This window comes from Rhea americana, unplaced genomic scaffold (assembly GCF_003343005.1).
Source record: "Rhea americana isolate MKP2758 unplaced genomic scaffold, rheAme1 scaffold_49, whole genome shotgun sequence".
Classification (NCBI taxonomy): Eukaryota; Metazoa; Chordata; class Aves; order Rheiformes; family Rheidae; genus Rhea; species Rhea americana.
The window spans coordinates 2,039,811-2,060,489 of record NW_028186634.1 but is presented as its reverse complement, the minus strand read 5'-3'; the positions used below and the strand labels follow the sequence as shown (position 1 = coordinate 2,060,489).

The 20,679-nt window shown below is 37.9% G+C and overlaps 1 protein-coding gene across 12 annotated transcripts in view; it reads right to left on the bottom strand.

Moving 5' to 3' along the window:
• Positions 1-20,679, bottom strand: part of SOX6 (SRY-box transcription factor 6) — a 373,675-nt gene that overhangs the window by 131,923 nt on the left and 221,073 nt on the right. For all 12 annotated transcript variants that reach the window (XM_085317147.1, XM_085317158.1, XM_085317157.1 and 9 more), the window contains 2 exons: positions 15,975-16,147; positions 12,278-12,346 (listed from right to left, as the gene is read on the bottom strand). In XM_085317147.1, the coding sequence (XP_085173273.1) occupies positions 12,278-12,346; positions 15,975-16,147 (242 nt within the window). The remainder of the gene's footprint in view (positions 1-12,277; positions 12,347-15,974; positions 16,148-20,679) is intronic.

Below are 20,679 nucleotides of genomic sequence, written 5' to 3'. Positions count from 1 at the left end.
ATCTGTTTTCAGAATAGGACATAAGGAAGCATTATTTTGGCTTTTTTTCCCCTTGCAGCTTAAGCAGTATCGATGGAGGCTACAGAAACTCTGAGCCACTTTATCCACCTACTCTTTAAAGATCAAAATGCAAAATGTTGCCGTGAAAACGAGGGAGAATATGCAAAGGTGTTATACGCTATGTATGCCACTGACATAATACTTTAATAGGATATGCTGTAATTTCCTGCAATTAATATCTTAGCAGAGCTATAAAGGCTTTTTTCCAGAATTATACCATTGCGTTTACAACACTAAAATTAATGTTGTGTCAACCTTTCCATTATAAGCCCCCTTTTTCAGAGGTTTATAACTTGGCTGTAAAAATATACTCTGGCCTAAAATGTGGCACGCAAGATCTCCATTTAGAAGCAGCCATTTCGATTAAATAAAAAACATTATTTAACAGATGTTTCAAGTAAGTCTTTTGAATGCCCTAGAAAACATGCCAGGGATCACTAAGAAATGTAGGCATTCTTTGAGCAGAAAATTATTTTCTCTTCTCGATAAGCCACTGTTCAAAGGATGTCTCACAGTCATAGAAGTTGTTCCTTACCTGTAAGAAAAACACTTGGATTTGGGAAACTACAGAACTCTTCAGTGAGCGCAGCCTCCCCGCTTGCCTCTTTCTGGATGACAACGTCTATCCTTCTGGTCACCACCGCGACCACGCGAGAGGCTCAAGCTAGCTGAAAKGGTTTTTGTTTCGGGCAAGGCAGAGGGGGAAAGGAGCGGACAAACATTTCTCTGGCTGGCTGAAGCGAAGCTATAGCTGAGGAAATAAGGTTTGAAGAGGGTGGATTCACTCTGGCTCAGAACTCCATCAGAGTAAAGGAAGCCAAGTGATAACTTTGACAAAAAAATCATGATGGAAAGGAAGACCAAGAAGTTAGAGAATCACCCTATCCATTCTGAAACCACAGATTTCAGAGCTCACTAATTTCATATAAGATCTGGAACAAGTCACTTAGGGAACTTAAGTGCCTAAATTAGGAGCCTAGATTCCCTGTCTAATCAACAGTGGGTAATTCAGAGCACCTGGACTGCATTATATATGGAGCCAAAACTCCCAATTCAATCACCCAAATTAGATATCTAAAATTAGATGCCTCCAAATATCTATATGCTTTTTATTCTACCTCCAAAGAGTTTTGTGAGGATAACACGCTTAAGCTTGTGAGACACTCAGATACTCTACTAATAGAGATGAGTATCCTGAAAATATATCACAAATAAAATTCAATGAGATGTAATAGGCAAAGCCAGAAAAGTGAGAGTAGAGATCTGCAATAAAAATCACTTCTTCGTGTAGCAAAAACAAGCACCAGATACCCTCCTCTGAAACAGAGATTTTTTCCTAGATTTCTAATTTATATTTACATTATATAAATTGCTTTGTCAAACAAGGAATCTCAGTCTCTGTTTAGGCTACAGGAATACATTGCACTATCAGTTTTATTTTGTTACCYGTAGCAAACACCCACTTAAGGCTGTTGTATATTAGCCTTCACACTACTCATTTGTCCACCTGATCTATATTTTAAAGCAACTACATGTTCCTCCACCTGGCTAATCTCTACTTCACAGAATAAAAATGACTAATATATTACTTTAAAATAAAATTCCCTAGCTCAGGGGTACCCTTACACGTTGTGGGGCGGTGATATGTCTCAAGATGGATTTCACACTTCACCATCAACTGTGAATTTCTTTGCTTTTATTATTTGGTGTTACAACTTTAATGTTTTCTTAACATACTGTCATTATGGGTGGGTGAATAAGAGGAATCTGGCATTCATAATGCACCATTGTATACTGTTTACATCATTTATTTTCTTTTTATTGAATGATTACAAACTTCAATTAAAAATTAATAACATTTTGTGGGAGTTACTGTATATGAATTAAGTGTGGTGATGTCAGTGCATCCCTCTGGAATTTAAAAGATATTTCACTGTGTTATATCATGTGTCGCACAGTATATCAATTTTTATTTCCCATCCCTCAAGTCTGGAATGCACACTGTTTAACTTCTTAGATTCTCAATATAGACATAATTTACCCAAGCTGTGCAAATGCCTGACTTGCTAAAGATGATATATATAAGATTTATATAAAATTCTAGTTCTTTCAAACAAGTCAAAGTCTTGCATACAACATAACCCACTACATTATTTAATTAGCCGGGGGAGGGGAGTCTACTGTAAAACACAAAGGGAAATATGGTGTATAATGCAATCATAAGCCAGTTGTTATTTACTTTAACAATCACTTAAAATAAGACAGGTAAACTCCAGGCCAAGGCTGTTTTCAGCTTTCCTTGAGGGCTATGCTTTGACACTTTTGCCTGTGTCTGGATTAGCTGGTTGCATAAAACATWAGGAATCTTAGAAATCTTTTTTTCCCCCTGTAGTTTTACATTTTTGCATAACCCATCRTATGTTTACCAAAAGTTAAACTGCATCTGGTTGCTCATTTATTTGTTTGTAGATACTACTTCTTTCTTCATGGAAATCTCTAATTCCCAAACACATTCAATGAGCAATGTGCTTACTTCTTCCTTGCTATTATGACATTAAATATATTTAAAATATATTTTCATGCCGAAATTGATTCAACAATACACTTGTATTCTTGATGTCTCCCACAATTACTTCAAACACTGAACAACAAATTTATCTTGTCTTGTAACAGACTTTTTATACACTCTTAATTATAACAACTAAAAACCACTTTGATCCTTTATGTCAGAGTTTAGACCATCTGGTAAATTTAAGATTTTACTGTGAGATTTCAAAAAGTACTTTACAATTTATTTTCTAATGCTTTTGGCCTTTTTATGTGGGGCTGCACTTCATCATTTTCCTCCAAATACCTCTTTCTGCAGACAGAAATTTTGACCTCTGATATCATCACATTCCAATCTCGCCTGTATACCTGAATATCCCATAAATCAAGTCATTTCAATACTAACTTTTATGAACTATTTTCTTTATTCACTATCTCCTGATGAGTGTGTCAAGTAGCAAAAAAAAAAAAAAAAACGTAATGTAAATCCTGATTGTTTTTCCCTCTCGGCCATCACATGGTTGTCAATCACAAGAATCATCACTGAAAAAGTAACTAATTAAAAATGAAAGGCCAATATCTTAGGCAGTTTCTGTGTCAGTCCTGGGATATGTTTCAATGCAACGCTGATGTGAGACCTGAAAAAGAGCTAGCGTGGCCAACAGGTTGCCTATTTTCTCCTGCTACATCTATTTGTCTAGTAAAACAAATCACCTCCCTTAAACCCCTGCCTCACTTATATCTTTGATGTCCAAATCACAATACTAATATGCTAGGTCCTATTTCATTCTTCATATGAGCTCCCCAGTCACTTACGTGAGTAACACTTAGATATACAAGTTATCAAATACTRGCTTTGTAAGTATTACCCAAGCAAGTAAGACTTCACAGGATTGGCCCCGTTGGAAAGCTGCCAGTTACCCATTTCAGTTTGTGCACATGCTGCTCAGAAAGGAAAGCGTCTTTCTGCGTGGGAGCAAAACTTCCCATTATGCAGCCTGAYTTGGACTTGAACAGGTTAGACTGCAGCTTTGACAGCGCAGCCCCGCAYAGGGGTTGACGCACACCTCCACTACCAGGGGATTAGCACCAGAAGGGTTCAGCAGGGCATAATCTCCACTAGAGTCTTTGGGAGCCACCCAAGGGTGTAGGAATGAGCTTGCACAGGGCCTCCCATAGCCTGGCAACTCCYGCGCTGGCATACCAGCTTGGCTCGGCTGGGCAGCCCACTGGTGGAGAGTGACCCCTGAGCAGCAGTACAGGTGGGTAGCAGATAGTCACTGGATCCTACACGGTTGTTCAGAAGCGTGTTACAATCTGCCCCTGAACTAATGAGGCTCCAGTCTGAGACCCTTATGTAAGTACAGGCTGCAGAATGAAACTCTGGGCTCAAAAGAATCAATGAGATTTTRGCGCCTAGCTTTGACAGAGGCACAGCTGAGAAGAAGCCTTTAAGCCACTGGCAAGGCTGCAACACAACACTCCTAGCTTGAAAGAAGCAGCAGCACTTGAACTGGGGAGTATGGGTGCCTGGACCTTCATTTCCAATTTTAAAACAGACGTGGGAGAGGGAAAGTGGGAAGGCAGCTACTATCATTTTCTGCACCAATATGAGCCTGAGGAACAATGATATTTACTTTGGTTTAACTAATTTCCACACATCAGATCATGTTCGGCACCCATGTGCCAAAGTCCTATTCTTCAAGTCTGTTGAAATATCACTTTCCGAAACATGTGTGCTAACATTTGGCCAACACCACCACAAGATCATTTTATTAACTTGTAGCTCATTTCATAGACTGCTGCTCATGTTGCTAACATATGCTATTCTGCCATTTACTGCTCTATAATTAGAGAAGTCATATGAAAGAAATACACAAGGCTGAATTTTTGCATTAAATACCATTTGTTTAGACTTGGGTAGGCGAAATAAAGCTATTTAAAAGGAAAAAAGCATATAGTGAATTAGAAAACTGTAAGGCAGCTATTTTAACTCTTAAAAGGTCATATTAAAAATTAAAATACCCTCTTCTCCAACTGCATAAAGTTTTACGGATTATATTCAAGTCAAACCCAGAACTACTTTCTGCTTTGCCAAGATACAGCTCGTCTCCCAGGGCTGAGGGCCTCAGAGGCAGAGCAAATAGCAGGATCCTTACGAATGGGGGGCGGAGGTGCAGGAACTGAACCGTAGGCAGCAACGCCGAAGGGGTGAGCCTTTAGCACAGCACGTTATCTTTCTCTGGCCACCACCATGCTGCCACTAAAAAGCATGTTCAGCAAGGAAAAGGCTGAATAAGGGAGAGGGAGCACAGCCAGGGTACCCATTAAAACTGCAGGTCTCCTTCCCTGCAGCAGGAGATGGACCTGTGGCTGCAAGAACTTTCACTTCAGGTCTTTAGCTGGAGAAAGGTCTGTGAAACAACCATGGTCCCGCTCCTTGGGCGGCTGGGAAAGGGCAAGAAGCCCACATTGCTTTTCCTCCCACGCTGCCGACAGAAAATTCCAAACTAGACAGCCRTAAGATGACTTTTGGTGGAAAAAGCTGGCCAGCAATACAGCTTTTGCTTGCGTAACTATCAAAAAAGACTTTAGAACTCATTAATAAGCCATTATGTAATAATAAATAAAATATGAAACATTTTACTTTGATGTTTAGCATATTTGTTTTTCCTCCATTGGATCAGTTTCTATTTTTGCTAACCAAGTTATGAGCTGGACAGAAGCTGCGACACCACACCTACGGCAGAGCCCTGGGAATTCGAAGCAGTGATTTAGCAGCCAGCTACAAGTCACAGGCACATAATGGCAATTCTCTCTTCCGTGTGGACAGCTGCCCTGCAGAAGGGAGCTAGTCACAGATTTTTTTAATACTGAACCGTAAAAACAAAACAAAAAACAACAACAACAACAGGCAATGACAGTGTGGAAACAATTCATGAGCAACCTAGAATTTAAGGGAAATGTCTCTTCTCTATTGTAAATTAATAAAATACAGCTATAGTTTATTAAGTCACCACAATACTTTTCATTTTCAATTGCCATAATCTTGACTGTTTAAAAATTACCACAGTAGTTTTACCTATTCTTTAATCCAGAAATATCATTATTAAAATGTTTGATGCAGGCTACAGCGCATCCATCATTACTTTTAAAAGTTAATTAGATTAGATAAAAGAAATAATTACATTTGCATTTTTATCCCAATTTTAAAGTTCCAAAGAAGATCACAACAGTGTGCCTGTGGGCAACTGAAAACAGCATACAGCAGTGAAATATAAAGGCAAAAAAGGTCTGTTTTTCCTGGCTAATCCATGATTGAAGATACAATTACAAAATATTTTCAGGGTTTGCTGAAGCTGGGGGCTATTCCTAGACTTCTAAGCTTTGTTTATAACCCTCAGTTTCTTTCAAGGGAGTATCTGATCTGCAAACACCCTGCCAACAGAGGTATCAAATTGCTTTCAATGGCTTGATTTGGTCCTGTCCAGAGCTTGCTGGAAGGGGATCAGTTTCACGATCAATCACACACACACACACACAAAAAAAAAAAAAAAAGAAAAGAAAAAAAAGAAAGAAAAAGGCAAAAAAGAAAGGTGGTAGTGGTGAGAGGAGAATATTGCCTAGTGCCAGAACAGTGGCACTGCAATGGCTTTTCACTTGTCAATGCTAAATACCCTTTACAACAAGAAATGCCCTAAGACAGTGACGTGGACTGACAATAACTAGATTCCGGCCTGTGTGCTTTCAGCAAGCTCACTGCTACGAGGTTTAACCTGTCTCCCAAAGGCAATAAATGAAAGGTTCAGCTCTTAAAATTGGAGGTCAGTTTGATACTTAATGATGAAGCATATCTTTAAATCTATTTCTACTATTATTATCCTAGCAAAAAATTAATTAACCGGGTCAGGGAGGCTACGAAGGCTAATGTGGAATGTAATTATTCCTGATCTTTAGACACGTACTTCACATAAAGAGATGGTCCTTATTCAGCTCACCAGGTACCTGAATTGTCAGTAGTTAATCATCTCAATAACAAGAGAGACACATTGGCTCAGCCTCTTAAGTACGATTCAAACAATTCATATTCAAGGACAGTTTAAATAATTGTAATTTTTATGTTACTATTCTTTTGTTTGTTTACTACCACAGTAATCATGCTCACTTGTTTTGACTGAACTAGACAATGCAAGAACTTTGATATTAACCTATGTGGCGTGAATGTGTACCTTAAAATCAGGAAAAAAAACCAGGAAAAGTTCTAGTGGCTGAATTAAAACAGAATACTTACAAGAGCAGAGAAAGTCAATTTTTTATGGAATGGAAATTATACTTGATTCAAAGAGAAAGGGAAATGTTCTGCAATGGCATTTACCATAGTATAGAATAAAGGAATAAGGTGAAGAGAAAAGCAGAAAGCAGTTTAGACTTGCTTTCACTGTGATAATCATCACAAGGTTCTCCAGAAAAGCTCAACAACCAGTGTCCCTTTCAAAAATTTCAGCCACAATTTAGGATTTGCCCTAATAAAGCCTACCTGCCAGAGAAGCAAAGCGATAGCACTTTCATCCTTTCAGCCCCTCCGCATGCAGAGAAATCCTGGAGGAAACACTCCAGGTGTCAAGCGGGCTCCCACCGCCTTCCTCGGTGGAACGTGGCAGGTCACAAGCTTTTGGCAAACGTCGCTGTGAGAACTGACTTTTGCCAAGGAGGCACTGAACTCGCAGGGACTTCGGAGCCTCAAGTGYTTTGAAGGCTTGGACCGTTAGACTTACACAAGGCCTTCATTTTTTTTTACTCTTCTCTTTAYGATGCACCACCAAATTCTTCCTTTAAACAGCTTTTTCCTCTCATCCCTAGGGTTTCCTTATCACAGCACAGATTGAGATGTCCTTGGAGTAGCCTTATTTTGTCCGTAATACTTTAAGAACACATTTCRAATAAAAAAGAAAGTTTCTTAACAAATCTGAATCACCCTGGAGCCCAATTTGATATCTTACTTGTCCTACTGTGCTTTCCCAACTTTATTTCCACTTAAAGGAATGATTTGTCTGCAAACTTTGCCGAATGAAGATTATAGTTTGGCACAATATTTTTCATCTCATCTTTGCAGTCTCCCCTGYAGAAGAGTGTTTATCCTCTTCCCTAAGAGCAGTATGAACATTTGAGCTGAAAAGTAATAATACACTGAAATTTTTCTTTTCAAGTTCTCAAAACATTTTGTTTGGATTGAGGAACAGGAAACAATTTGCCAAATTTCAGATAGTTAATCAAAGACAACTAAGAATAACTCCAAAGTCTTTCTCCCTTTAGCCAAYAGACAAAACTGCTTTTCCTCACCCTGAAAACATTATCTTCACTTAGAAAATATGATAGAATTATGAAGAATATTTAATGATCTCAGTATTCTTCAAATACCTATGTTGTTCTCACATGCTATGTTTGCTGATGGACTGCTGGCAAAGGTTTGGATGTCTAACAAGTTTGGAGTAAGGTGCTCTAGTAAATGGAYTTTAAAGAAACTAAATGAAATAAGGTGTTTAAAAATGGTAAATAAATAATACAGTATAAATCAAAATGTAAACAATACATACAAAATAATGTAAATTAACCCAGTGGGTATCCAGTGAACAATATGTGTTTTAATAGTAGACTATTTCCATTTATACATACTGCTGACAGAAATCTTGTAAGCCTCATCTAATGTTATTTTTAATTGTTCAAATGGATAGCTAAATTAGATGCACTTACTCATGAAAATCACTGTTTAAAAACTAATGCCATACCTCAGAAGATCAGAGTGGTACACAGTGTGTCTCATGTGATGATAACATTGCATCAGCAATGCCCCACTCCTGAATACTAGAGAACATACTGTACTCATTTCAAGTAGCTGCGCCATGAATAGGCCCATGTCCAGATGGAACTGGCACCTGTGCTACTCACACATTTTATCATCTTTTCAAAAAGCGAGTGACAGGGAAGAGTACTATTGTTTTTTCCTGCCTACAAAGTATAGACAATGATCCAGGCTGCCCTACGTAAGTGATCACGGTTTCCTGAAAAGGGTAGCACAAGAGACTTTTTAAACTAACACTCAGGATAAAATCAAGTGTACTACTGGGGTACAGCTTAAAATTCTACCAAGCCCAAAGAACCAAAGTGGGAATATAAAGTTTTATTAGAAAACTGTTTTTCCCCTCAAGCCACAGAGAATTTGATTCACTTCATCTCACTTCAAATCTCTACACTATAGGCATCCACATCCTTTATAGTTAATGGAGAGAAACAGCCATTTTAGGCAACAATTCACCTGACATATTTTAAGTGTCTACTTTAGGACAAGATGAATTGCATCCTAAAATTATTCACACTGCTTCTCTTTCACTAGAAAAACAATATGGATAATTAACTGAGCCACAGAGTCTGTACTGTAGATCTCGCCTTTTGATCTGATGAATTCCACCTCACGTTGCTAGTGCGACTTCATGGCAGCTACTTCAGGCTCCACGCTGAGGTTTCCTCCAAAGAGGCTGCGAGGGTGCCAGGGCGAACCAGTGCTGCGTTGCATCACCCAGGTGCCTGCATCTCACCTATAGCCCTCAGGGAGCTGCAGGTCTCCACAAGCTGCAACACTCGCAACCGGTTCAACAGCAGCAAACCCATCAGAAACTGCCAAGGAGACCTAGCAACTACCTTCTACCACAGGCAAGTCCTGGCCAACAAACCTGCCACAAAACTGATCAGAACAAATACACAAAGAAAAACTACTCAATGAATGGACTACATAAGCTGGTGTTTAGCCTAGGAAACAAACTGTCCCATAATCCTAAGAAACTTTTCTTAGAAAGCTCCCTGTAAGACCAATATGTGTTTGATAAGGCAACCGCCCAACAGTCCTAGCACTTTGCAGAAGCACCCAGGAGGTTCCTAAGGATGAGAAGCCCACTACCAGCCCGACCCACAAGCCAGGACAGAAAACATGCTGAAAGTCACTTGTTAGAGTCACCTGACACACGCAAGTAAAACTTGTTCCATATAAATATACATATTTATATATATAAAACATACAAATATAAGTAAGGAGTCCAGACTACTAAGGAACTATGGAGTAAGAGTATATTGGCAAAGATTTTAAAACAAATGCACTTAAGGAAAGGTCACCGAGATAGTTCAGCTCACATGAACAGAACTGTCATTTCCACCTGTTAAAACATCTGTTTGAATTTACATATAAGAAAGGACACAAAAGAAAACTTGTGAAGGGTTCAGCATTATGCAAGAGGAAACCTGAGAATGAACAAGAAAATGAACCTGCAGACTTTCCTAGCACAGCATGTCCCTGGAATCAGCAGAAGGGTAAATCTTCACCATTCTCAGTAGAGTATTATGGGTAAAGTGCCATGCTTAACAGAAAGGCAACAGAAACTACGCCTTTTTTTTTTTTTTTTTTTTTTTTAAGAAACTATCTTTTAAAAAAATAAAACAAAAAAAGAAAAAAAAAGGAAGTCCTTCCTCTGAGGCAGTATGTTCAAGTTACAGCAAAATCCTTGGAGGGAAAGAGATTTTTACTATTTTATTGCTCCAGAAGAGCTTTAGACCTGACCCTTAAAAATTGGAAGGCAATCAGCATAGGAGTTTATTCTCAGGAAAGAAGAGATGAGACTGGGAACACTAATAAAGCACCCAGAAAGCAATGAGTGTTAGACGAATCACTGTTTCTTCACATTGCCTCAAACTGTCATACTCTAAAGAAGATTTTATAGCAACTCTTCAGGAAATTGATGGATTTCTAATTGCCATAAAGAGGACAGCAACTGGTAGTCACGTAACATTCGTTTCACGGAATCATAAGCTGAGAGCATTGTGTGCACTTTCTCCTTAGAGAAATCTCTTTGAAGCCTAAATCTTTCCTTACAATAAGAAGAATAATAATAGCATAAAAAAGAACTTCAGATTTTTGCCCTCCTGTAGGCTTTTGGCTCTTGTAGTTTATCAAAGCCAGCAATTGTAAAAATAAAGCTTCTGAAATTATGATAATATAAAAATCGTCAAAATTGGACAAATGTCAAAAATGAAATTATGATAATATAAACCACTACACCTGAAAAAGACTACGTGGAATGCTATAAAATATGATCCAAAAAAAATTCCCCAAATTAAAATTTATTTATGTCACTTTAAACTTCTGGTTATTTTCAATATCTGAGGGCAGCTTTCTGATCGGCACTTGGCTCACAATGTTCTTGGTAGCAGTTGGGGATGTATAGGAGAAATTAATAAGACTCAGATGACTTCTAGACACCTCCCCAAAAAAGGCAACCTAAAATGTGAAGTGCCTTTAAATCATTTACTACAGAGCAGGATACTTTCCAGTAAAACATAGCTATGCTCTCCAATAAGATACAAAATGATCTGGTTATGATTCCTCTTTCTGTGTCCTAATTTTTAAAGAAATTTTAAAAAATAAAACATATTTCTCATGCAAATAACTCTCTGTTTAACAGATTCAGCTATGTTTCCTTCTTCACTCTTATGCCAAGTAAAGATTTTTTTTTATATGCAGGAAAATGATTCATTGTTTTTGAAAGCTAGATTTGCAAATAACACCTAGAGGAGAAGGTGATGCATTTTTTTACTTTCATTGCTGCTTCATATCTTCCATTCCTCATGTACCCCTAAAACAAACATGCAGTCTTCTTTTCAAAACTGCAGTCTTCCAACAGGCAATGACAATGATACTTTAAATTCAATCATGTTTCTCAGTCCAGGTATCAGCACATTTATAAATATTAATTAAATCCATTAAAGTCCAACTGAAACTGCATTGAAAAATTTTCAAAAGGATTTGCAAGCACATTGGGTTTGGGATGAGGGAAGGAAAGGCTTCACTTTTGGCATATAACAACATGGCAACCAGTTGATTAGGGGAAAAATAGATTGTCCAAACTTACAAGGAATGACTGGCAGCACAATCAGCTATCAGACCAGAATTAAATACTTAAATAAATCAAAGAACAGGCCCATAGAAATGCTTTCATGGGAAGCAGAAAAGGTAATAAAGACACATCAGCAATGCCTGTACACACATCACTCTCCATATATACCATATATACTTGCATATATACCTGAGGAAAGGTCTATATGCACAAGACTAAAGCAGGCTCTGAGTAGAGGCACAGACAACCTCCAGAATGCTCCCAAATCTGTGATGGTAGAAGGAACGCTTCAGTGTCTATTGTCCTATTCTATAGCTGTTTGCTTTAGTTAATGAAGCTGAATTCAACATTCCAACATTCCCCGTGTTTGCCATAATAACTTTTTCCTTATTAAGCCAATTTTGCCTTTGTAGAAGGAAATCTATAAATAATAATTGAAACTCTGCTTTTACTTCATAGACTATAAATCAAATCGATTGCAGATTTCATAATTAAATGGCAAGACTTGAGGGATAATTCATAACTTTCAGAAAAAAACTTTGCTTATTAAATAAAAGCTCGTTCCACCAAAAAGATGTTTGACAATAATTTTCAAAGGCACAAGGACCCTCCATAAAGAGCATCTTTACTGAGACTTATTAGTAAAGCATGTGACTGCTTTATTTTAGATCCTTCCTCCTCCATAAATGGAAGTTAAGTATAATCAGAAGAGAGCAATAAAATACACTGACCTGAATTTGCTGCTGCAGTAGATTGATTTTGTGCTGCTGTTGCAGAAGTTGCTGCTGTTGTCTTGCAATCTATTAGAAATAAAATTTCCATTAAATTAAAACAGTAATATTGAAACTTCAATATTATTGAGTGAAAAAATTTTATTAGCTATTTTTCGTTATATGTTTATTGAACGTCTTTTTTTTAAAAAAAAAATGAAGACTATTTTAGAGGTACCTGTACACATGATGTAAACATGATACAACAAATGAAACAATGATTAAACATGATGTAAACCAATGCAATATGCAAATGTGGCTAGCCAGTAAGAAATACGTATTTTAAGCACACAGGCCTCAACTCAGCAAAGCTCAGAAACACAGGCTTAGTTGTGTGCATGTGAATAATCTCATCGCTATTCAACAGAGCATTTAAGCCTGTGGTGAACTCTGACTATGATACATTACTGTTAGCTACAACGGGAATGAAACACATGCTTAAAATTAAGTGCTTTGCTGAATGGGGATGGGATTACTCAGGTGCTTAAGGTTAAACACACATTTTCCTGCTTTGCCGATCTGTAGCCTTAGCTAGCATTTATAGATGTTTCACTATTCAGCTCAAGCTCTTAGGGCAAGCTTCTCTAACTTCATTCACAGTGAGCAGTACGTTACTTCTCCTGCTAGTCTCAAAATTTTCCTTGGAACTACTCGAGGCAGTGGAGTCTTATTCTGTGTCAAAGACAGCAGTACTCGATGCTCAGTAACTCGTCCTCAGCATGATCCTGTCAAACACATAGGTATTCCTGCTCTCTGTTTGTCGTTTCAGTAAGGGATCTGCAAAGGTAAAGGCTTAACGTATCGCTCCTCTGACACGAGTGGGGGGAAGCAAAGGTTCAGGGCAGGGAGACTAACGCGGGAGCAGCTCCCGCCGGGCTCCTCTGCTCCCGCCCGGCCTCCAGACGCAGCACTCGGGAGCAGAGAGGAAAAGGCTCCTTCCCCCAGGCCGCAGAGCCGCTCGCGCTCGCAGCAGCACCGACCGCTGTAACGGGGAAGGAGCTGCSGGAGCCGGCTCAGCGACCGGAGTCTGCTTTCGAAGGGTGACTGCTCAGCAGGCTGAAGCAAGGATTAGATTTGTGTTTCCTAGAAACCCCAGCTCAGCAATTTTGCTACCTTCATTTCTCAAGTATAATTTCCCCTCCTATAAATATTTCTTGAGAGCAGAGAAACCACATAAAACAGTATGAAGTTGGTGACAAAGGTAATCTGGTCACTTGAGTCCATCATTTCAGCCCTGRCAATAATCCTTCTTGTCTCCTTCCCTTTCCTCTTTCTAGTATGCTCACTCGCTCACTCTCTCTCTTTGATGAAATATATAGTTTAATAATATATTAAGTGCATGTATTTTAATTCTGAGAAAGCTAAGTAAAATGTTTCTTAGATAAAGAAATTACAGYAAGTGTAGCAAGATTCATTTGAAAATAAACAATCACATAGCCTTAGTGCAAACTGTTCAGATAAAGCACCTCACAAGGAATCAGCAGGTAYGTGTTAGCAGYTTGTAATYGTGCACACATAGAGATCAAGTTCGTTATTTCCTTAATCTCTCACACTTTGTTGCCTGGAAATAGTTCTGGGTCYTTTTTTTTTTTTTTTCTACAGCTACAATTAAAATTCACTTTTGTGTGGGGGATCAACACAAAATCCATACATATTTTAAGCCTTACATATGGCCTCAAAGAAACAAATTGATCTCCATGTGTTACTGCGCCTGGGATCAGGGCAAAGTGCTGCTCAGAAAAGGAATCAAGCCACTATCAGAGTCTGCTATGCTGATGCTCATAGTAGGGATCAAACACCCTTTATAAGCTCGGTGTTYAAATATTTCTGGACAAATCTTGCAGTAAAATGAATTACAGCATGGTGAATGAGTACTGAGAATCAGGCCCTAGTCTGCTAATGAAAAAGCTAGCTCAAACAGGGCTGCCTGTGTGACTAGGTAATATAGGGGCAGCTCCTAACATCTCGGGGCTTCTCGTAATTATTGTCAGAACTGTGGTCAGCAGCAGCGCCTGTGCTTGGAAAAGCAGCTGTAATGGTAACTCTGCTACAGAAACACCTGTACGAGCGCCTGAGCACCGTTTTTAATTGGTAACATACCGAGTGCGCTATTCCGTCTCGGGACTGTAGCGCCTGTCACTAAAGATAAGTTCTGGCAGGTTTCTGTCCATGTTGCCCCTGCTGCTTATATCTCAGAGAAGTTAATCGAAAAATAATTGTGATACTCAGCTTCAGAAAGGAATTGCAGGCAATTACACATTGCAACCAGACACCGAATGGAATGCCATCATGATCATTCTTTCCRACAGTTGTATGTTTTTCACAGATATATACTATCCTAATTTGAGAGTTGTTTGGAGCTGCTGGTGACCTGGCTGCTACTTTGCATAGTAAGTCAGAGCCAAGGCAATGGTGAGCTCTTTGTTTACTTTGTGTGAGCAAAGGCACTGATCTGCTCAAGTTTGGACTGCTGGTCAAACAGTTTTGTAACTGTTTGTACAACGTAATACCATTTGAACATTCATTTCCTGAAAAAACAAAAATATACCACTAGACATCTAATGTCAATGATCCTCTTAGACTGAACAGTACTGCTAGAAAATGTATCCAACACACTGCAATGCAATTACCATTGCATAGTCTAGATGTATAAGCTTGACAAAGTAAAGTAGGGTACACAAGCACCATGTGGCTCAAATTCTGAATTTTATTTKCCTATCGGTTGAGCTACATGCTCGCTTCATTGAGCATGACAACCTAGTTTTAAGTGTCATTTAATTTTCATTTTGAAATATAATTACAAAGTGTTCACTGTAAGATATCACTCGTCTGCAAATGTGTCAAGATTAATTTGTGCTAGCTTATTCACAAGTGTCAATAGTTAATTACTGTGTCATCTCTGGATGGCTAAATGACATTCTAACTTCTGATTTTTTACAGTGTTCCTTTATGTTATTTTCCATTAGGGGATGAGTCCATATTCCTACATGTGGGCAAATACTCAAGCACATAAAATATCAGACGTCACAACTCATTAAAATCAACAGAGCATATATTGCTGTATATATCCTATAAAATACATTTAACTGAAAAGATAATTCTAGTAATAATGTCAGATTCCTAAAAAACACACATTAATTTGGATCTGTCTGATCTAATGCCTAGGGGACCAGTGTATGGGATCAGTGCTGTCACACTTTTGCACAAAGAGAAGAGAACGGCTCTTTGGACAATTGGCCCTTTAAAATAAGGTTTGTTTGTTTGTTATTGGGGGAGGTTAAGATATTTGAAGGTTTGGGAGTTGTTAAGGGTTTCCTATTCAATTATTTTCTTGTCAAAGACAGGAAGAGTTAAATAATGCTTATACTCTGGTTTATTAGTAACTCCCAAAACTACATCTCAGCGCAAGCTGCAGGAACTGCAAAATCTATCAAGTGAAATCATTGTAGCAATGAAATTATTTGAATTTCCACAACCACTTTTCTCTCAGGGTCCTACAATATTTTTCTCTTTATGGTAAAAACAGCAATTTCTGAAGATATTTAAGCTCTTTTAACAACAACAAAAAAAAAGATGAAAGGAAGCACCAAGCAGAACAATGTTTATGATAAGCATTCTGCATGAAACGTTTTCACAGGTTTCTTTCTGGGAGCCTCACCTGTTCTTGCTGCTGGCGAGCAAGGTCCATTTGCTGCCGTTGTTTTTCAATTTGTGAAGCTGCCAGCTTTTTCTGCTCATCGTGGGCAGCCAGGAGCTGCTCCCGTAAGCTGATCAGCTGGGTGATCATGGTAGAGAGCTGTCGCTCTTTTTCTGCCAGGCTTTCTGGTGTACCTAAATGTGCAGGAAAGATGTACTGTAAATATGAGATAGACAATAGTTACCTAACAATATTCACAAAAACCTGGCTGAAGCACCAACATGCTTATTTCAACCGGCAGTTTGAATATACGTTTTTCTAGCAAATCCCAAAACATTTTAGCACATAGCTTTGCTTGTGCTCTAAGCAGTAGAGTCTATAAAAAAATTTGAAGCAGAAGAGAGACTGATAGAGAGTATTTCTTTTTCTGATAGGAGTAATTAACAATACATTGTGTACAAATCCCTGAATCCTTTCCATCTGAACCTCCCCGATGTGATTAATACATTCTGTATTACTGTTCAGTTTACTAAACGTAGTTTTCTTTCACTTAACGTATTATGTTTTTTAAAAATACATAGAAATGTTAAAATACATATAAAAAAGATGCTGTTCAGTGAAAAAAAAAGTTTMATAGTTTTTTGATCATTTTTCTAAAATACGTGTATATATAGTGGGTCATTCAAGTAATGTAATCTTTGGTTATGGAATATATATTAAAAATGAGCTATCTTGTCCCTAAGAGAAATTGCTAACCTAAGAAAATGACTTAAAAATTTTCATTTAACTTTCAAAGTTTACTCTGTAGAGAGTATCTAATTAATATGAAACTACGGTACATTTATTCTTTGCACTAATGATGCCTAACAGTCTGTTTATGGGTAAATTGCATGGGTCTCCTAAGTAAAGAGTACAGGGTCCTTCTGCAAATCCATCCAAAAACATTCTGTCTTACGCACAAACATATTAGTCTGTCACAAGCAGCAATGTTAGCTCCCGCATTTGAACCTCACAGTGTTTTTGCCCACGGGAGCACCGCAGACCCACAGYGCTGTAACAGGCAGCATGATTAGGGTAAGGCAGAGGTTCAGGAATATAGGAATAGGAATATGGGAAAGAGGTTTACAATTGGGCATGGGATAAACAAACCAATTGCACCTTGTACAGAAGAACCGAGAGCTAGAGAGGAAGCCAACCAAATCAAGACCTAGTCAAGACTGTTAACTGCCCCAGTGATAAGAGAAGGGTCATAAGAAGGCGGGGGTATTAGCGTCCTTCTTTTCCTCCATTCACAATAGAGGAYTGTGATAAAGAAGTCACAGGACTTTTCGAAGAGGAAGAAAATGTGTGAGGAACAGGACCTGGGAGGGAATGGAGAAACTGTCACCAAAATTATGACTCCACCTTCTTCCCAGGGGTAAGATGAATATCTTCTAGGGAAGAGAAGAAAGAGGTTGACAAGTTTCATAAGGAGAGGGAAAACAAAACAGACTCCTGCCAAGCAGGTCACAAACTCAAGACGCTCTACTACTTACACCATGCTATGATGGGACTAATATTATTCTTAAATAGACGTTCATTTGCAAAAGTAGCATACAAAAAAACCTTCTATCTCTACATTTACTGTCTATGGAAGAGAAATTGCATGGCTTAAGTCATTCACTCTAAACAAAGCAAAGCTCCAGAAACAAAATGTAACCATTCTTTTGAACATTTCTTAATTACACTTTATAACATAATGAAAGTATTAAAAGCATTTAATTTTTTAGCCTCTACTAATAATCTTCGTTTCAAAACAGTCTGCACAAACTGATGTCTGAGTACCAGGTAGTGACAAATCTTAACTCAGTATACATGTGACGCAGGCCTCTGTTTGACAAGGAAACAGGAATAACTTCTCAAGTCTTAGTGGAAATTTTAGAAATGGTTAGAAAATTGCTCAGTCACTAAAAGTATGTTTGATGCATGAAATTAAAGCTGAAGGACACTCAACTATTTAACTTATTGCAAAACTTCTGTGTGATACAAGCAATTAAAACAATAGAACAGAGTTCTCCCAAAAGCTGTTTCGAAATAAAATAAAATAAAATAAAATAAAAGGCAGGGGAGAGCAGTGATTTGAAGTCTAGGCACATAGGTAGCCAGCAGAAGGGAAGGTGCAGCCTTCCTTCTACTTTCTTCTGCCTTGCCAGGATCCCTTAGACCGTGCTGAACTCTACGCTATTGACATTGTTGACATCAGTCCAATTTTCTGTGACTTCCACATAGACTTACCTTAACCCTCTAAAATTCAAATATGATTAAAATTTGAAAATTTTGCACCATAYATCAAGGGTTATTTAGATGCTTTTGAGTATATTGTTGTATACTAAAATTTATTTTCATGCATAAAAGATTGTACTAGCAAAGAAAAAGCCACTGACTCACCCACCATACCTAGGAAACATCGATTATTCCCACTATTTTAGAAAGCCAGTGTGAAGCAACCTGCTGCCTCAGATGATACTTATTGCCATTCACTGCCACCTGGGAAACCATAGCTTGAGACTTTCACATCTGTCCAGCAGCTTTGGAGTAGTGATGCAGCCTCAGATCTGAGAGTCACAAAATATTTTATACACCCAAGGCAGTTATCAATCTCCTGCTCTGTTTCCATATTATTCTGTATACTTATATTTGCTTGATAACATGGATAGAAAGTTATCAGAAACGATGACTTGATTATTTTGTTATGATTAGTTAGAATTGTTCAATAAAGTTGCAACAATGCAAAGGTCACTTCTTTTTCTTTTTCTGAATTTTATATTGCAGCAGGCATAAGTAACTGTTCTTATTCAGGAACTTATTCAGTAATTGGGTTTGTTTCCTCCCCCTCTCCCCCTGCTCAAGAGAAACACATCTAAAATGAATGACCCCATTTAAAGTCCTCTAGTCTTTAATTTGTTCTATGCCATGTAACCCAACAACAGGATTAGAACTGATGACCACAAAACGTACACTGTGCTCCTGGAAAATAATGAGACCTCCATGAAGCTGCAAGACACCTAAATGAACACTGCTTAAGACACGAAAAAGCATAAGAGGCAGCATGTTGGTTGTATGAACAGTGTGTGGGGAGGTATAATTTAATTTTAGACTGGAAAATCTCAACCATTATTTTACAGTTTAAATACCAATAAAAGACAACTTGCTCAGAATGCAGACCAGATTGAGCTGATCTGGCTGGGCCAAGAGAGGTCATCAGTAGCTGTGTGTCATCATCATCTGTTTTGCATCCACTTACTGCAGCAAGCAATGAGACTCCTGAAATCATTACCAGTAAATAAACTCTTCTGCTGACTATAAGATATAAATAAATAAAATAAAAATATAGCTATCTGTAAAATGTATTTGCCATAAAAACAGATAAAACAAAAAGCTTAGTAAAAAAATATACAGTAAACATGCCAGCTTCCATAAAATGTTATATATCGTAGCTCTCTTTCTCTGTTCTAATCCTATTCTCTTACTCCAAAGACAGCAGTGCATTTTTTTTCCATGGGGTCTTCCTTATCCCCAAAACACATTTGTCTTGAGTTTCTCTCAGATTTGTCAGGTGGATCAGTGCTCCCCAGGGCCTGCTCCATCTGAAGTATTTTAATTTGACTAAACACCTGATTTATTTTATCTCTCCGATGAGAAAGGCAGTTTGTCTTAATAGAGCCTGTCAGCCTACAGTCCCATTCACAGCAATTTACAGGCAGCCAGGGATGCTGGAAAAGAAGAGTGCTGTGATTCTGTATTTTATCCTCCTCCAGAAAGCACCTAAAAGCAGCTATTCACTGCTACTGCATGTGGCATTTTAGAACTGAATTAGCTTTTTATTCAAGTAACTACACTTGTTGTGAATAGCTTATCTGTAAAATTGCTACATTCACTACTGATTTTATTAACCTTTGGCTCTATCACAAAATGGTCTTCAGTTAGGAAAGACCTTTAAAATTGACAGATTTTTCTTAGGGGTCTTTATTTCAGTGGCTTCAAATATTCTGAATTTGATCCATTGACTCTCTTTACCAGCAGTATTTAAAATTTTGAGTATTAATGAGAAGTCAATCGTGTTTAAGGACTTTTAAAAAATGAAAATGAAACAATTATTCTCATCAAAAGTTCAGAAAAAATAGTTATTATTTGTGATAGTCCTTAGGATATGTATTCTTGCCTTCGTGCTTACAATCATAAACTGGAAAATAATAGTACCAACACTTCATTTTTTCTTTGTGTTTATTGTTTTGCTTTTTCCTCTCGATTTGAGCACAAATTGAGGTAAAATGGTCAACTGAACAGAACCAATGCATCAAAGAGAACTGTTGAGAAAGTCTGGTCACAGGTCAATCTAACCAGGAGTGAGAAAATAAAACACAGCTATAAATCTACTCAAAAAGAGAGAAAAGATCAACTAAACTCTACTTGTAAACTAAGATTACATTTTGAAAAAGTTCTGTTTATGGCAAAAACCTATCTTTCAAAACATCACACAATTAAAACACCACTCAATTTCTAGCATACAAAGTACTGTGAAGATCACCATATTTCTTGCAGCAAAATGCATTTAAAAAAAAAATCACAAAAATCACATCCTGCACTGTTATCTGCCTAGATCTAGGTATTTCAAAAAAGATTAAAAATATGGTATCCCATAACTACAGATACAGAATACAACTGTACTTCCTAAATAAATCTCTGC